Below are 16571 nucleotides of genomic sequence, written 5' to 3'. Positions count from 1 at the left end.
TGTTTATGTGGCATTATGGCAATGAAAATTTGGGTTAAAATATGCTTGATTGTCATGAAAATAATTTTCCTTATACCACGTATAATTTCTTATTTTTCTTTTAATTTTCGAGATGACCTGGACATTTTTGAATTGGCTGATTAACAGATTCACCCTATTTTAATAAAATGCCTGTATAGTCTCACTTAACTGTGTTTATTAAGTCTATCACACAGGTTTAGTAAAAATACAGTATTTAAAACTAGGTTCCCAGCAACGTGATTTGATTTACCTTGTGATAGTCCGGGATTTTCTTGTAAGGAGTCCAAGTTTAACAGTTTGATTTAATTAGTTAAGAAGACATCCTATTTATTCTCACTCCACAGTCAACACCAGTGTTTTCAGTTAAAGTAAAACAGCACTGGCATTGACAAAACTATTACATTGACAGAAATGACGTTCTAGTAGAGTTGAAAAGGGTTTCATGTATACTGTATTTGCATTCAGATGTTGTTAGATTAACTATCTACACATGACATGTTTAAAATGCAGCGCACAAAGCATGTTTTGTGTGTTTTGGCTATTAGACTGAGCATTAGCGGTCGATGACAGCCTAGGACAATGACCTTTTATTCCTGTAACAAACAATTGAGTCGAGGGGATTTAGCTATATTTAACTTTGTGTGTGTCAAAAGCCAGCGACGGCTGAACTGCTGACAGCAAAGTTAAGAACAATCAATGCTCTGCAGTGCTGCAGATGGGGATGAAGAGAGAGAGAGAGAGAGAGAGAAGGAGGGGGTCTCTCTCTCTCTCTCTCTCTCTCTCTCTCTCTCTCTCTCACACAATCTCTCCACCTCTCTGTCCTTTGTCCTGCAGTGTCAGTCCTATGGAACGGCTGGACTATGGGCTGGGATAACACTTTCCCAGGGCGCATGAGCTGGCAGGTTGCCACCGTGTGTGTGTGTGTATACGTGGGTGAAAGCGAGGGAGGGGGTTACAGATAGTGTCTATGAACCTGTGTGAGTGTTTGTGCTCTGGAGGGACGGGGGCTGTGTGAGGACAGTGCGCTGCAAAACTCTTGACACACTTCCCCGCGAATACCAGCACGCAGTGGAAGAGACAGGAGAGACATGTTCTGTCTCAGAGGTAAGTGTCAGACCTTCAGGACTGGAAGAAGAAAGACAAAGAACAGCTAGGAGACATACGTAAGTCATTGCAGTTTCAGAGGGCAAGAATTCCCTGATGGAAAACAAAGGGAGGGGATCGAGCTCAGCTGTTAGTTTAATGTCCTGCTCTGTTTCAAAGCGCTGCTCTCTCCTCCGGATCCTTTGTTTTCTTGCTAGGAAGTGCGGCTCCGAGTGGGAATCTGTCAGAAAAGTTACGGTTACCGTGCCAGAGTTTTGAGGTGATGAGAGCGAGGTTGTTTATAAGGAAGGAGGAAACTTTTATCTGATCTGTCTTTTATGTGAACTCCAGCGAGCCGTGATTCCGTGGCATATTTCTCTTTACAAACACAAGTTTGTATTGCAAGTGTTGCAGCTTTGTCATTCTTTCTGGTTTCGGGTCCGTGCGGGCATTTTGTGTTCCTCATCTGCTCTTTAAATAGTGTATGGAATTAAATTTGCATTTAGTTTAAAGGGATAGTTCAGTCAGACATTGAAATGAATCATCATTTATTCATTCTTGGCATTACAAACCTGCATGTGAATAAGACATGTTGAAGAATGTGCAGGTTGCTCTTTTCTGTGTGGTTATAATGAAGCTTCAGAAGTATCATAGAAGTGTTTTTATGGTGTTTTTGTCCGTTTGGATCTTGACAGTCCCATTCTCCTTTATGTTTATCATATGAAAAAATAATAGAAAGGATATTCTTTTAAAAAAAGCACATTTTGTTTTACACGAATGATACATGAATATAGTAATTTTTTGTTTTGCAATGTTGTGTGTGTTTGTCCAAGTGTGTGTTTCTTTTGAGTGGATGATCTGCTCTCGTTCACCTCTTTTTTTCTCTTTTTTCTTTTTACTTGTCTGTTGTTTTGTGACTTTTTGTTATCCAGTGTATTTTTCATGTCAAGCATAAATAATCTGCTCAGTATGGTGACCTGATTTTTTTGACGCTGGTCACCTCTTTTACTCACCAGTGACCTGAAGGTCATGTTATGAAAAGTCACATTGGTATTTAGTGCTTTTTGTTATGACTGGTTAGTGCCAATGATTTTCAAAGTGAAAGTCTTCAAAGTTATCTTTCCTGACTTTTTTCTTTAGTGTTTTGATAGTAGGGTAAAATAAAAATAGCCTAAATGGTTACTCTTTCAACAGTTTTGGCATGTTTACCCTTTTAAGTTAAGGGAACACAAAACGGTTCTAAGTGGTGTCATTTTTCTTTATGCGTCACATTTCACACATTATAATTTTATTTCATTTTTTATATGTTTATCAAAACAATTGTTAGTTTTGTTTTGTTTTTCAAATGTAATATTTTTATTGTTCCTCTAAATTTAGTTTGTTCCATTATTCATAGCTTTTTATGATAAAAAAAAAAGTCTATATTAGAAATAATGGCAAGTTTGTGACAACTCCTACATTGCTAATGGGGCATGTTGTCACAAAACAGAAAGTGTGCATTAAATGAACTCTCTTTTAACTGTGAACTGTGACAAATAGCCCCAATCTCCTATACTAAACTTCAGAAAAATACTTCTATTTTATTAAAACTATTCTATTTGCTGGCTATTTGGGTTGAATAGTGCATGTTCTTTCATTATTTTCTGCACTTGATAGATTGAAATAGATATGTAATGGCTCAGATCCATTAAACTGGCCTAAAGCATACTTCACTGTTCTGTGAACAGTATTGTTTACAAAAATCTGTGCTTTGCAGCAGCACCATGACCTTGGATTCAGTCAGCCTGTAGCTGAGGGCTCTCTGCAGGTTGAGACAGGCTCGTGTTTTAAAGTCAAGCTCCATAATAAGTGCATTCATATCACTCATATCAACACCAGCAGCACTCCTCCTCTTCCCTCAAAAACCCTTGTGGATTTTCCTTTTTCAGCTAATTGTACACCAACACACTGCACACCAGCCTCCAAGTGAGTGCATCTGCTCTCATAAAGTAAAGTTTGCTTTATGGACTGACTCCTGTTGTCAGAGGTGTAATCATCGGGTGCAAATGTATGCGGTGACCCACAACCCACAGGCTTCTCTAAAAGTGTCACATGATGGAGAGACGGTTTAGCGGCTCCCTAATGAGCAGCTAAAAGGGCATTCTGTTAGTCAGCTGCTCCTCAGGTCTTGAATCAAATCAGCGTCCTTCTGTGACTTAAATGAAAAGTGAAGACGTCTCTCGTGGGAGGCAGGGACTGGTATTTCGTGGACTGTAATTCACTTTAAAAGCCTCAAAGTGCTCTTCTGTGTAAGATTTTTTTTTTTTTTAATAAATGAAGCTTCCTTGACCTAGATAAAGGTACCTGCCTCCTCGCTCTCTATTTTGCTGTTTTCCAGAAGAGCCAGAGCAGCTAATTGGATGTAATCCAGTTATTGTCTGGCTTTTTTTGCGATCCAACCCATAGGACCAATCATCCCATCATAGCTGTTCAAGTAGGAGGACTTTGCCTTGTTCTTGCTTGCTTTGGACTGAAGATGCAGGAGATGGGAGTCTCTTATGGGTGTCTCAGCTGTGAGGATGATCATTTTTCCAAAGGCTTAATTGTTAAAACACCTGGGTTAGAATCTCATGCAAGCATGAATGTCTCATTATGCACTTTTTCCCATTTCACACAAGGCATTCACGGTTCCTGTGACAGTTATGAATCATGAACATTAGCCAGCGTTGGCCTGGAGCCTGAAGAATGATGGCCATTCCAGATATGTCAGCTCCACATGAGGGTCTCAGTCGCTAGGCGTGTGCAGAGCCGAGCCTCCCTTCCACATAAGTGGAATTCTGATCCCTGGAACATTGGTGGAGACCATCGAGTTTGGCCTGCACATATTTTCAGGGTTGAGATAATAGGCAAAGAGGGGTCATTATTCATTTCAGAAATGCCATAGGGGACGATTCCAAGATGGTAGCGTTCGAGGGAGTTAGTGATTTTATTGTTGATTCAAAGTCTCCGGATGTTACTGCATTCTTTAAAACACTGTGGAAGGAATGGGGGACAAAACATTGAGAGATTGACAGATGGGAGGATTTGGAAATGCAGTCCAAAAGCATCCCCTAAAGTTGAAAATGGTTTCCTCCTCCAGGATGCTTCTTCGTAGGAGTGTGTGATGCAGTGCATCTGTACAATTTGTTTTATGGGCTGCATGTTTGCACTGTACAAATGTCTTTTGTAATCAAGTTATCTATTGCTTAAAAGGATTGTGTGGTGCACTAGCATTACTGTGTAGTTACAACATTGAAAGTTCACCAAATATATATACTGTAGCAGTCTAGCTGGGAACACTGGTGGTCCAAATACTGGAATACCGAGGGAAGGTCATAAACAGCTTTAAATTGGCATTCCAATAATCCATATTGGACATGGATGTATACAGTAGACAGCTCTATATATATATATATATATACAAGTGAAGTGGAATCTGAAACATGTACATTTGTGCACGTCTTCCTTTTGCTGTAATGACAGCAGCTTTTCAGCTGAAATGAACTCCACAAGTTTGTGTAAAGCCTGATTTGAGATTAGGGATGCTCCAGTTTATTAATTCTGGCGTATAGGATAAGCCGATCATATTTTGTTATGGTCAATATTAAATTTTTGTAGCATTTGGCTAAATAAATGAAAACTAAGACAATAAAAAATAGAATGAATTGCTTTTAAATGCTACTGTAGCCTAAATGTGAATTCAGGCATCAAAATTTTATTATTTACAGTTTAAATATGGTTATTCATTTTGAGGTGTACTATTTAAAGGTTATTTAATTCTATTAAATGATTTATATATCAATATAACGTCAGGTTGATGCTGTTGTATTTTGGTATTCTGTATCTGACACCAATGCAACATTGATTTAAGATCGGTTCTTGGTTACACAACCTAAAAACAACCAAAAATAACGTCAGCTAAAGGTAAAATCCATATGCAGATCTACTCCAACATTCATGCACCTCTAGTATACAGGATATTAAATGACAGCCAACTTCCCACACAACAGCTCCGTCTGATCAAGGTCACGTCCACCGAGTCGAGAATGACAAAGGATACGATCCAAATGGACACAACAATAGAGCTGTGCACGCAGAGTTGAGCATACTGTCTGCTCCAGCAGGTGTTTCTGGCCCACTTACAGGGACTCCATAGCAACTTTTGTTGAAACCGTCCGACCTTGTATTTTGTGCGCCCAAGCAAGCAGGAACTCGGGCGGTGCAGACTTGCACCTAGTGGGGGCGCACAATCTCTATTCAGAGCCGCTGGTTTGTGTGATTCGTTGAAGGAACTAATCTAAATGTACTTTCTTCTGTAGGAGGCAAAAGAAATTTGGAAGCAAGTGGGATTCTATTAGGTGTCTAATTTGGTTAGGTGTTTTCACATTCTCTCGCTCTTATTCATAACGAATAAACATGCCATTTCGTATTTCTTCTCTCGTATCTCAAAAAGTGCTACATTTGCGAAACCTCTGTATCTCTTAGCTTAACAAATCTGCAGTGCATCTCCACAAATGCATTACTGCTCATTCAATTAAGTGGATCCAGATGCTTTGCAGACTAGTGAGCAATGACCACACGAACACATACTTTACTGCTTGCAACAAAAGATGTTTCTGGGAAGGAGCCTTCGAAAACTGAATTGTCTGCACCACGATAAACCCTCAAAGTGGCTCATTTAGGTCAACGCAGAGCACAGAACTGACATGCATTCAGTACTTGCAGCCAAGCATGTTAATTAAATGATAAGCTTAGATTTATGTGGATCTGATAGTATTTCTGTGAAAAGCTCTCTTTGGGCCAGGGTGGCTGTATGTAAGTTTAAGCTCTTGGCAGGACAGCTTCTGGTTGCTGGAATTCTCATCTGGTCCAGTTCCTGCCATTGGCGGTCATCCAAAGAATTGGGCTCAAGGGTTTGGATTAGACCCCGGATGGAGTTTAATCAGATCTGATCACGATGAAATGGACGATTATGTTATATCCAGCTTGTCTATGTACACATAAAGTGCTGAAATACAATTTAGGAGTGTGTTGTCAATCGATTTGAGTGAGGGCTCTCTTTCCAGCCCCAGATTTCTGCCACCCATCCTGAGGCTCAACACAATATCTGGAATTAGACAGTTACATTCGCTGGTTTAACAGAGTACAATACTCTTTCTGTCCTGCTATCTGTTGGTCATATCGTCTTTCTCTCCCTCTCTAATTCTTAGTTTCTACTCTTCTTATAGACATCAAACAGCTGTGTAAGTGACCCAAGATGGTTTAAGAAGATATGTTAGACCCAGTTGAACACTTTTTGCTTTAATGGCTCAGTAAAGTGTTGATCTGTATTTGTTTATTTAGTAGCTATTTATTAAAAAGTAGCGATTAATAGCGATTTACTAAAAGCTTTTATATGTAATTCTTTTTTTTATTATCAAATTAATACATTGATACTTTTTATACCAACCTCCATCAAACAGTTCGACTTGATTTTATGCAGTTTATAAAAAAATTTAAATAAAATGTTCAACAGAATGGTTAAAATATAGACTAACAATAAAAAAATAAAAAAAAAAAAAGACAAAAGACATGTGCAGATGCTTTGTGTTAAATATTGTCTTGGACACTGTCCCTTTTTAAACATTTTTTGTAGTTTTAATAGAGATTACTGTTAAACTCTTCTCATCTGCTCAGCCATGGTATTTTTTTTTTACCTTTTTGTAAGCATTTAGGTAAAAATGATAATTGTACCACCTTTAGTTCAGTGTTATTTTCACCTTTTCCCAGGTGACCATCTGCAGTGCAAAGCCTGCCTTCAGCAGCGCTTGGATGTGAAAGGATAATCCTGGTTTACAGATTAGACAAGCAGGCTAACTTGCGTATTCCCTCAGTCTAAAGCTTTAGGTAGTTACAGGTAGTTAGCGAGAGGAAAACAACATACCTGATGTGTTTTCACTGATTCTTGATTTACTTTTTTTTTGTCTATGGAGAACCCAGATTTTCTCTTGTAGAATATTGTCCAACTCTGGCTAGTATCTAATGTGTGTGGAGGTTTCTCTGGACGCCTATCGTTGTCCTGGCTTTGTGGAGATAAAAAGGAAAAGGGTGGATGTGGGAAACTGTGGTTGAATGTCCCAACCTGGACTAAAGTTGAGATGATTGCATACGTAGACTGCCTCTCTACCGAACCAGCTGGGAAATGCTGGAATAGGACCTACTATGAGGACGAAGATGAACTTCTTCCTCTTTATACTCACAAACTACGCCTCCAGCCCAAGACGGAGGGCAGCCTTCGTCGCAGACTCCTCACCTCCAAAATACATCAGCAGCAAGATGCACTATGGGCGCCCAAACCCTGGGCAGGACCACCAGCTCGAAAGGGCGTCCCACTGCAAGGCCACCCCAACTACACTTTCAGTCCATCCTGCCAGGACCGGAAAGGTAGCGCTTCAAATCTAGTTCGCTCTTGTTCATCAGAAAAACATTTGTTGCAAAAGCCGGTGCTCAAAGATAGATTTATTCTCTCACTTTGTATTTTCTGTTGGCATAACAAAGAATGGCCAGTGGTATTAGCAGGAGTTAAAACTTCAGAGATGGGTTTTAACAAGTTAACCAGGTGGCAAAAAGTAGAAGTGCGGTGATTAAAGTGTAGTTTAATGTGTTGCCCAGTTTAGAGTCTGGAACAAGGCAGGCCATGACAAGTCTAGTGCGGAGATACACAATAGAGCAAGTGTTTCTGAACTAAAGAGAGATTTCTTGATAATCTGCTCCATTAAGAGAATACAGGAATGTTCAATGAGATGTCCTTCAATTTAGGTTTTAGCTGTCTTTAAAGGATATTTCACAGTGAACTTCAATTTTTCTTTTTTAAGATTTATGTTTTAAGTTTTAATTTATTCATTTCGTCATGTGCTTTTATCATTTTGACTTTTATATTTACAAACTGTAAAAATTTAGTTAACAAGATGTACTTCTGCAGTCTTAATATGTCACAAACAAACCTGATTCTCAAGAAGCCAGTGAGCCAATTTGCTCAGATTAAGCCCACTGCATCTGAAGTTAAATCCAGAACTAAATATGTGTGCATATTGCATGTAATATAAATCCCTTTTCATGTGCAGTCTTAGAACACGCTTGTTTAGAGCAAAGTTTTAGTTTGGGCCTTATATTAAAAGATTGTAGAGTGTGTAACGTTGACTAAGCCTCAAGTTCTTGGCACAGGACATAGCTGATTTCTTAGGGTTGTTAAAATCTGATCCCATCCGCCAGGCAAGCTGCTCCCTTCACTTACATCAGATGTGCAGACAGATGTCTCTGAAAAAAAAACATACTGACCTACAGTTAAAATCCAGTTCTTGATTCGCTTTGGATAATTCTCAAATCATGTTCTTAGGGTTTTACACAAACTTTTGGCAATCACTACTTTCAAGTGCTACTGTCAGTAAAGCAAGACAAACTATACCAAATATGACTAAATATTTACAAAATCAACTGTCCTAATATGTATCGTTCGTAACTAATGTTTGTAATGTTTGTAGGCAGTCATTTGGATTCAGCTTCTGTGTTGGACAGTAACACATACTTATTTAGTGTGGTGGCCTACAGTCCATACGGTGTGGTAAACACTTCTAATGCGGTCTAATTAGTGTAATGACTTTCAAATAGGCTTTGTGCTACACACAGCTGGTCAGGGAAGCACACACACATGCCCACCTCTTTCTCTATGAATGTCACTCCAACGGGGCACTGACCTGCACTTCCTTTTGCCATCATCAAGTTTCCCTTCTCAAGTGTCAGTTTATGAAATGCTGAGATACTATGTAGTACCACAAGATGGCGCCATTCTTTTACATTGCAGATTCATTATTTATTTTCAGTTTGAATGTTATTTTATTTTATTTTTTTACTAAGGCATCTGAGAGGACTTGGACCTCAGTTTACCCAAAAATAAAATTTCGGTCATCATTTACTCGCCCTCATGTTATGCCAAAAATGTATGCCTTACTTTCTTCTGTGGAACACAAATGGAGAAGTTTAGCAGATTGTTCGTACTGCTCTCTTCCATACGAAAGTTGGAAAGTGAACGGAAACTGAGAAAAAAAATCTGATATCAAAATGTAGATCAGTCTGGGAATACGTCCAAACACAGATGTCTCTCATGTCTGCACACATGGTATCTCTTTTACAGCACATAAAAATAGTCCACTACAAAACTCTTAACAAATGTATGCAACATTAACATAACATTAACATAAACATATTTAGTACTCAATAAGATGAGAATAGAAGAGAGTTTCTTTACGCCAGGTTGTAAAAATACCATCCCAAATCCCAATATGAGCTCAGGAGATGCTATAGGGGATCGTATTTCTCACTGTGCTGGAACTGGCCCAGTTTTCTGACACAGATATTGGCACACTTTGGAGCCGATGCTGGGACAGACATGTTAATGATCAATACTCCACATATGTCTGAGCAGACACAGCAGAGTGGCTAGCTGCTGTATTATTTATCAGGCCTGTGTCTGGGAGGGACTCGAGTGATGTTATAATGCTCCGCACTTAGAAATCTGAATGTCTATTCCTCCTAACTGTTCTCCAGTGAAAGAGAGAGTTAATGTTCATTTGTGAACCATAGAAAGAAAATTCAGTGTCTATCTAAAGTGATGAATATTCCTATACATCTTTACGTTTATGTGCATGTTGTGTGTGTAGTTGGGCTTTTATTCGAGCTGGTCTGCTTTGTGCTGACACAAGAGCTTTCTTCACATTCTGAGCCACTGTCCTGATCTCACTGGCTTACAGCTAGAGCTGACCCTGTGGCTCTGCAGTGGCTGACCTTCTTGCTATCAAATGATCACAGAAACCACCTTTGCTTAGTTCAGTAGATGGACACATAACATCATCTTTTTGACCAACACACCAAATGTTTGAATCTGTAAATCAGTCCACATATTGCTTTCAATCGAAACTAAGAAGCATTTGCACATCAAGTGCTCTTGAAAATCAGCAGTTCCTCTTCACATGCTCCACGCAGGCAATATTGTGTGTGGGTCTTGTTGATTTAGAATTGAGCCGAGATGTAGAGCCCTTGATGGATTTTATCAGCGAAATCAAACACAGCTACCCTAGTAACCATGCAGGTCATGTAAGAGTCAGGCACAAGGGCTATTGCTGTGTGTTATAAGCAGAGAAAGAGCTCCAGTCTCATACAGACTTAGATTCTTTTGCATATGCATGTTTATTTCGCTCTGTCTTACCATACAATATTTTTAATGTTGTGATTTTATTGCCATGCGTAATTATCATAAATTCTAGTAGTCAACAGTATTGTCTTATAGCCTTTATTTTGATGGTCATAAGTAGTCACCCACCCAGTAATAAAGCAATAAGTTAAGAGAGACTTGTTTGTTACACTGCCTTAGCAGACGTATTGCATTCATAAAATGGTGGGAATGTATTAATGACGATAATCACTTTTTCCACCAAGTAATATAATGCATTAGGCTGTTTATGAAGCAATTTGGCATCTTCAATGTTCACCACAAGTTTAAATAGATCAGCTATTTTACATTGGGGAAACAGTAAATGTACTGTAAAAGGCTTTCTGAGGAGAAAGCACTTTAAATAGTAAAATAAACTTTTATTTTATTTTTTGCCCGAGTGCTACATGTTTACTATGGCTGTTGCTCTGCACTTGCTGAGGTGTTCTGAAAGGTTTTCAGAGTGGTGTTATGCAGTTACTAAGATGCTGTGGTTGCAAGGGTGTTGCTAGCAGGGTCAGAAATGTACTTTTCCATTAAGGGGCACTTCTTACATTTGTGAGGGCAATTTTTATCACCACTTTAATGTCTTAAACATCAAATACTTACATTTAACCAAATACTTCAGTCAATCAGAATCCTTTAAACTGTTGCCAACAGTGGGTCCGTTGTGTGAAGCGTAGCATGCAGGCCGGATGATAAGGGCTGTTGTGCAGGTGTGGGCAGGCCTCACGTGACTCGCCCTCTCTTTCCTCTACTGTTGCTAGGGGACTTTTATTTTCATTCTCTCTAATCAGCCATGTTTTTGCTCACTATGAAGGGAACGTCGTCAGTGTGATGACTGCTTTGATTAAAGGTGATAGAACATCCTGACCTTTTCAGCTACTATTATCTCTCTTATGCATATATGAATATGAGAGTGATTGCGGTGAATATTTATTTGCATTTGTTAAGGCTGTTTATTCAGAGGAAAGCGGAATAAACATCGATATGGAAAATTCTGATTCAGGATTTAATAGTTATCGCTTATGAAACCTTTCTGACTTCAAAATACTAAGGATATTGCCCTGCTGATCTTCATAGCAAAAGCATCATGCAGCAAATGGATTTTAAATAGGGATGCACTTATATGTAAAATTTTGTGTTTTTCTTTTATTTCATTTGGGCACCAATTGGAAGCCAGCATTGCAACTTAAAAAATAAAAAAATAAATGATGCATATTTAAACTCATTTTTTTTTTGTTTTTTTTTGCTTATATATTATACATAATAATACATAATAAACCCATTCCTCATTACAGTTCAAGTGCTTTCTTTCTTTTCCTTCCTGTTTTTTGTGTTATACTGCATTTTTCTGTCTGTCTGGCATTTTCACACAGCGACACACAATAGCTGAGACATCTTCGAGGGAGTCCACACACTGCTGGAGTTTTTTTCACAATCCCCATTCTGTCTCATTACGGTCCTATTCATTTCTATTGTATCAGCATGAATGCAGCATTAAAATCCCTACTGGACCATGGTTTGTATATCGATGCAAGTCATTTTAGAGTTGTTTCTTCCATAGGTATGCAATTTGCCATATGTTCTTTGGGTATACAGTGAGTGAAAAACAATCTTGGGTTATTAAATGGGCATTTATGTTGGCCCTCCAGCTGCTTTACATGGACAAGTTTGTCTTCTTCAGGTAATGTCTTGTCTGGGACATGGTAGAGGAAGAGTGCTAGTTTGTGTGTGTATATGAGTATGTGTGTTTCAGGGCTGGTGCTGGAAACCACTAAACACAATAGGATCAGTCAGGCAGAACGTTTTTAGCATTTTAGTGAGCTGTACCCCAATTTCATTATGAGGGACATTTAGCTGAGCCAGGGTAAGCCAACGGAACAGACAACATCAACCAGGAAAAAAAAACAAGCAATGTGGATCTAGAAGCAGTAGCTACCATGTAGGGAACTGAGATGACCATTTTTCTTTTTTTTTTTTTTTTTTTTTGAGCCAAATCAGGGCTTGCAAAATGCTAAAATCTCTGGTAGCCCTTCTACCAGGCATTTTTCCGATTTTTGGTCATCACGACTTTAAATACACCATTTTCAATAACCAGAATTTGTGAGAGGAGCCAAAATCAAAATCATAAAATTCCTTCACTACAGATTAAAAATACACAAAGCTGCAATTTTGTTGCACAATATTTATTCAGATTTGCCCAAAATAAAGTGAATTACTGGAATAAATTCCAGTAAATTTAAATTTGACAAAAGGGAAAACTACCAAATCAGTTTATTAGTGGCAAAGGGGCAGTTAACATTTTTACCACTGTTGTAAAATCGCCCTTACAAACGGTTACAGCATACTTCAGATTTTTGTAGCCTATTCTTATTCATGAAGTGCAAGAACCAGGGAGAGACATTTGCTGTGCCACTGAGTGGTCGTCACGCTCTATATGATGGTAGCTGCGTTGGATCAATGTCAATGCATCATGGCCATCTGTGTGTCATCTGAGTGTGTTATGATGAACAGAGGGCTCTAATTTACAGCACCGCTGATTGGCACACCATGCTTAGTAAATACTAGGTCTAATTGTCTTTTGCTCAAGAAACCTAACTTGAAGGTCTGAAGACTTAATGTGTTTTCTCTGCCCCAAAGGTTAACTGTATGTCAAAGGCATAAAGTAATATCGCAAACCCACAGAGTCATGTGCACTGAATCAAAATCCAAATGCAGTTCTGACTAGCCTCACGTGTGAAAATGCTGAGTGGCCCTTCACGGTTCATTAGAAAAAAAGAAAAGAAAAAAAAAATGGAGCAAGGAAGAAAAAGAAACTTACACTTGCTTCAACACTAATGAAATACTGCAGCAATGAGCCCCTAAATAGGAGCTGGGTGGGTTACCACCACCTTAATCTCTGCTGAATGCCCTAGGATCCTTTTCAAACTCGTCTTGGGCCCCCCAGCTCAAAAGAAAAAGGACAGAGTGAAAGGAGGAGTGGCGGGGGCTGCGGCGGTGTAGAGAAACACAATAGGCTGACTGTCAGTGATCCATAGTGCTTGGCACAGATCCAAGTTTGTTATACATCCACAGCAGTACAGGCAAGGTGAGAGAGACTTAAACCTATGCAGTGCGACAGAGAGACATGCGCTACAGCTAGACACGAGGGGAGGAGAGACGCACAACTGATGAGCAGAGGAAGGCAGACGCAGAAAGAGAGAGAGTACAACTCAAACAGTACATGAGTATCCTCTAGGGTGGGCAAATGTGTGTGAGAGAGAGTGACAGAGAAAGAGAGAGAGGTAGAAGAGGAGGGGGAGTGTTGCATGCTGTGCCAGTCAGCGTAAAAAGAGAAAAGAGAGAGTGTTGTATGGGTAGTGGTGGGTCTTTCCTCCTTTTCTCTTCCTCACTCTCACTCGCTCCGATGGTGGACTAATACATCTTTATGTGCACATCTCTCAGGGGAATCGATCACCCGTCACAATGGTGTTCATCTCGACCACTCTTAAATCTGTCCTTAAGTACTTCAAAAAGAAGGGTAAGCTCCTCTTATCATGGTTTTGGTTTATCTTATCACACGTGCATCTCAAGGTCAAGTAGACTGTGGAGTTATTCATCACTGCTGCTGTGGGTTGCATGTATCTGATTTGGAACGCATGCTACAATTGCTTACGAGTTTCTTTTTATAGCTGGGCATTGGACTTATTATAACAACCTTGTTCTGCAACTTTGAGTGATTTTTTTCTTTTTTTTGGATTGATGATGTAATGCTATGATGACCGGTTTTTATCATTTTTAATATATTCTACTTTGAGTTTTCACCAAATGTTGCAGATTATATATATATATATATATATATATATATATATATATATATGCATACACACACATATATATATTTACATTACATATATTTATTAGTTTCTATAATAAATAAAAAACTAGATTAATATATATATATTATTAGGGGCTGTAAGGGCTGTCAGTCAATATTTTTTTTTTTATCTTATTAATTACAGGGTGCTGCTTACTAACTAAAATTGTCTAATTGACAAACTAAATTTGTCTGTGAAAATACCCCCAAAAGATCATTTAAAGCTATTATTGTGTTAAATGTTTAGGCTACAATGGCCTAACATAAAGTACTGAACATAAAAGAAGAGAGAAACAACTCAGTATTCTTTGTTCATGCAATTAAAAAAAGTCACTGGTGATCAAAACTGATTTGTTACCAACAGTCTTCAAAATACCTTGTTTTATGCTGTGCAAAAGAAAATAAGTCAATCAGGTTTGAAACAACATAAGGGTGAGTAACTAATGACAGAATTAATTTATTTATTTTTGGTGAACTATCCCTTGAATGTTTTTAAATATTTTTTAATAAATTAAATGATACTAAATAGGCTAGTAGGTTGTGGTAAATTCTTTCAAATGGCTGATTGATTCAGGAATGAAGTAAATGGCTCTCTTTAAGGATGGGTTTTTGAATCATTGGCTGCGTTTACACTTGGCATTAACATGCGGCCTGTATCCGGATGCTGTCCACATGCACATTGAAAAGACAAGTGTAAACACACTTTTGAACAGAAGCTTATCTGATCAGCCTGTCCTGGTCCAGAGGTAGTCGAGGACGCATTGTGATCGGATTTCAGCATAATGTAAACGCAATCCAGCCAGCAGGTGGACGTCACACAGAACACCGCCCCTCTTTCGCAAAGAGAGATGGAAAACACCCATGTGGAGCACTAGTTAGAATCATACTACACTTATCTTTGATTTGTAAAATGTCCTGCGACTGAAAATGCTTAAAAAACAAAACAAAAAAACAAATAAGAAATAAAGCCACTTCAGGTTGACTTTGCAACTTTGTTTGATCGGCTCATGGTGATTGCATGTTAATGTGTAAAAGCAGTGCCAAGTGTAAACGCAGCCATTGGTTCACACGTTGGTTCAACACTACTGTGTTGCTCGGAGACACACAACAGTTCTGCTGTGGGCTTTTTAGGTAATATTTTCATTGTCAAAATTGAACAAAAACACACAATATTGTGTTTAATAAACAACACAATATTAATTTCTTATTTACTGAACTGTTGTATAAAATCACATTTGCGATCGTGTTCTTCATGACAAAAACAGCACTCGTGTTATATCGCTCTTGCTGCTGGTGTGATATAGCTTCAAATTTTAATTTTAAAGGAGCAATGCATATACATTCTCTGATTATATTTCAAATATATTAAATACAAATATTTGAATCTTATTTGGTTTATATTAATAATAATTGTATCAATATATATATTTTTTTACTTATATGAACTGTTGGTTTGGCGTGAAACAATGGTGTGTGTGTGTGTGTGTATGTATATTTGATTACCAATAACAATACTGGTTAATTTGAATTAGCCTTAGGGTATATTGCAACAGAGTCATTGACGTTTTGGTGGACTAGTGAATTATACCTTTGTGTGTTTGTTGAGGTCATGACCTTTTGCACTTGAGGAAACTATTATTGTGTATAATCGATAATCACTGTCATACTTTTTCTATGGAAAACTGCATGGATAAGACTGACCTGGTTAATCTTACCTGGAGGGCCTTGGCATAATTGATCGTTTAATCTGGGTTGTCCAGGCACCAGCCCGAGACAAGCATGTCTCCAGTGTCTTTAGACGCAGTGGTGCAGAAGTGTTTGATTGGCCCGTGTGTTCTCTGTGAGGGAGCTTAAGAGACTGCACATGACTGCAGATCCCAAATCTTATGTGCCCAGCGGCTGCAGCCAAAGGCCGAGTTTTTCTTTCTGTCTGAATTATATCTCTTCCTGCTGACATCTGGATTTAGTTGATTAGAATTAAAACTAATTGAAAAATTCTGGCTCATTTTTTTTATTATGGCTATTATTATAATGTTGTACTCTTTTATGTAATGTATATAAATAAATACATTTTGAGACTTACTAATGTATTAATATTTTTAAAGATTATCTCGGAGTTTTAAAATGGCGCTGATTAAAAAATATAACTAATATCAGCCAGGTAGCTGTATTTGCACCCCTAAATAGTTCTAAAAGACAATTAAATTTTTTTAAATGTGTCCCTTGACCACAAAACCATTCTTAATTGTACATTTTTTTTGAATAAATAAGCTTTCCATTGATGTATGGTTTGTTAGGATAGGACAATATTTGGCCGAGATACAGCTATTTGAAAATCTGGAATCT

General features: G+C 38.3%; 1 protein-coding gene across 6 annotated transcripts in view; it reads left to right on the top strand.

The window, feature by feature from the left end:
• Positions 1–16571, top strand: part of nhsl1a (NHS-like 1a) — a 43700-nt gene that overhangs the window by 12477 nt on the left and 14652 nt on the right. Inside the window, exon 1 of one of the 6 annotated variants that reach the window (XM_052580818.1) lies at positions 830–1125. The exons of 3 other annotated variants lie outside the window; for them this stretch is intronic. In XM_052580818.1, the coding sequence (XP_052436778.1) occupies positions 1110–1125 (16 nt within the window). In that variant the 5' untranslated portion in view covers positions 830–1109. Of the gene's footprint in view, positions 1–829; positions 1126–7014; positions 7546–13272; positions 13890–16571 lie in introns of those variants that run through there. 2 more of the 6 variants (XM_052580815.1, XM_052580817.1) reach the window with 2 other exon arrangements.

The sequence above is a fragment of the Carassius gibelio genome, chromosome B17, assembly GCF_023724105.1.
Source record: "Carassius gibelio isolate Cgi1373 ecotype wild population from Czech Republic chromosome B17, carGib1.2-hapl.c, whole genome shotgun sequence".
NCBI classification, from domain to species: Eukaryota; Metazoa; Chordata; class Actinopteri; order Cypriniformes; family Cyprinidae; genus Carassius; species Carassius gibelio.
The sequence above is the reverse complement of the archived record's forward strand: the minus strand, read 5'-3'. Positions and strand labels throughout refer to the sequence as shown.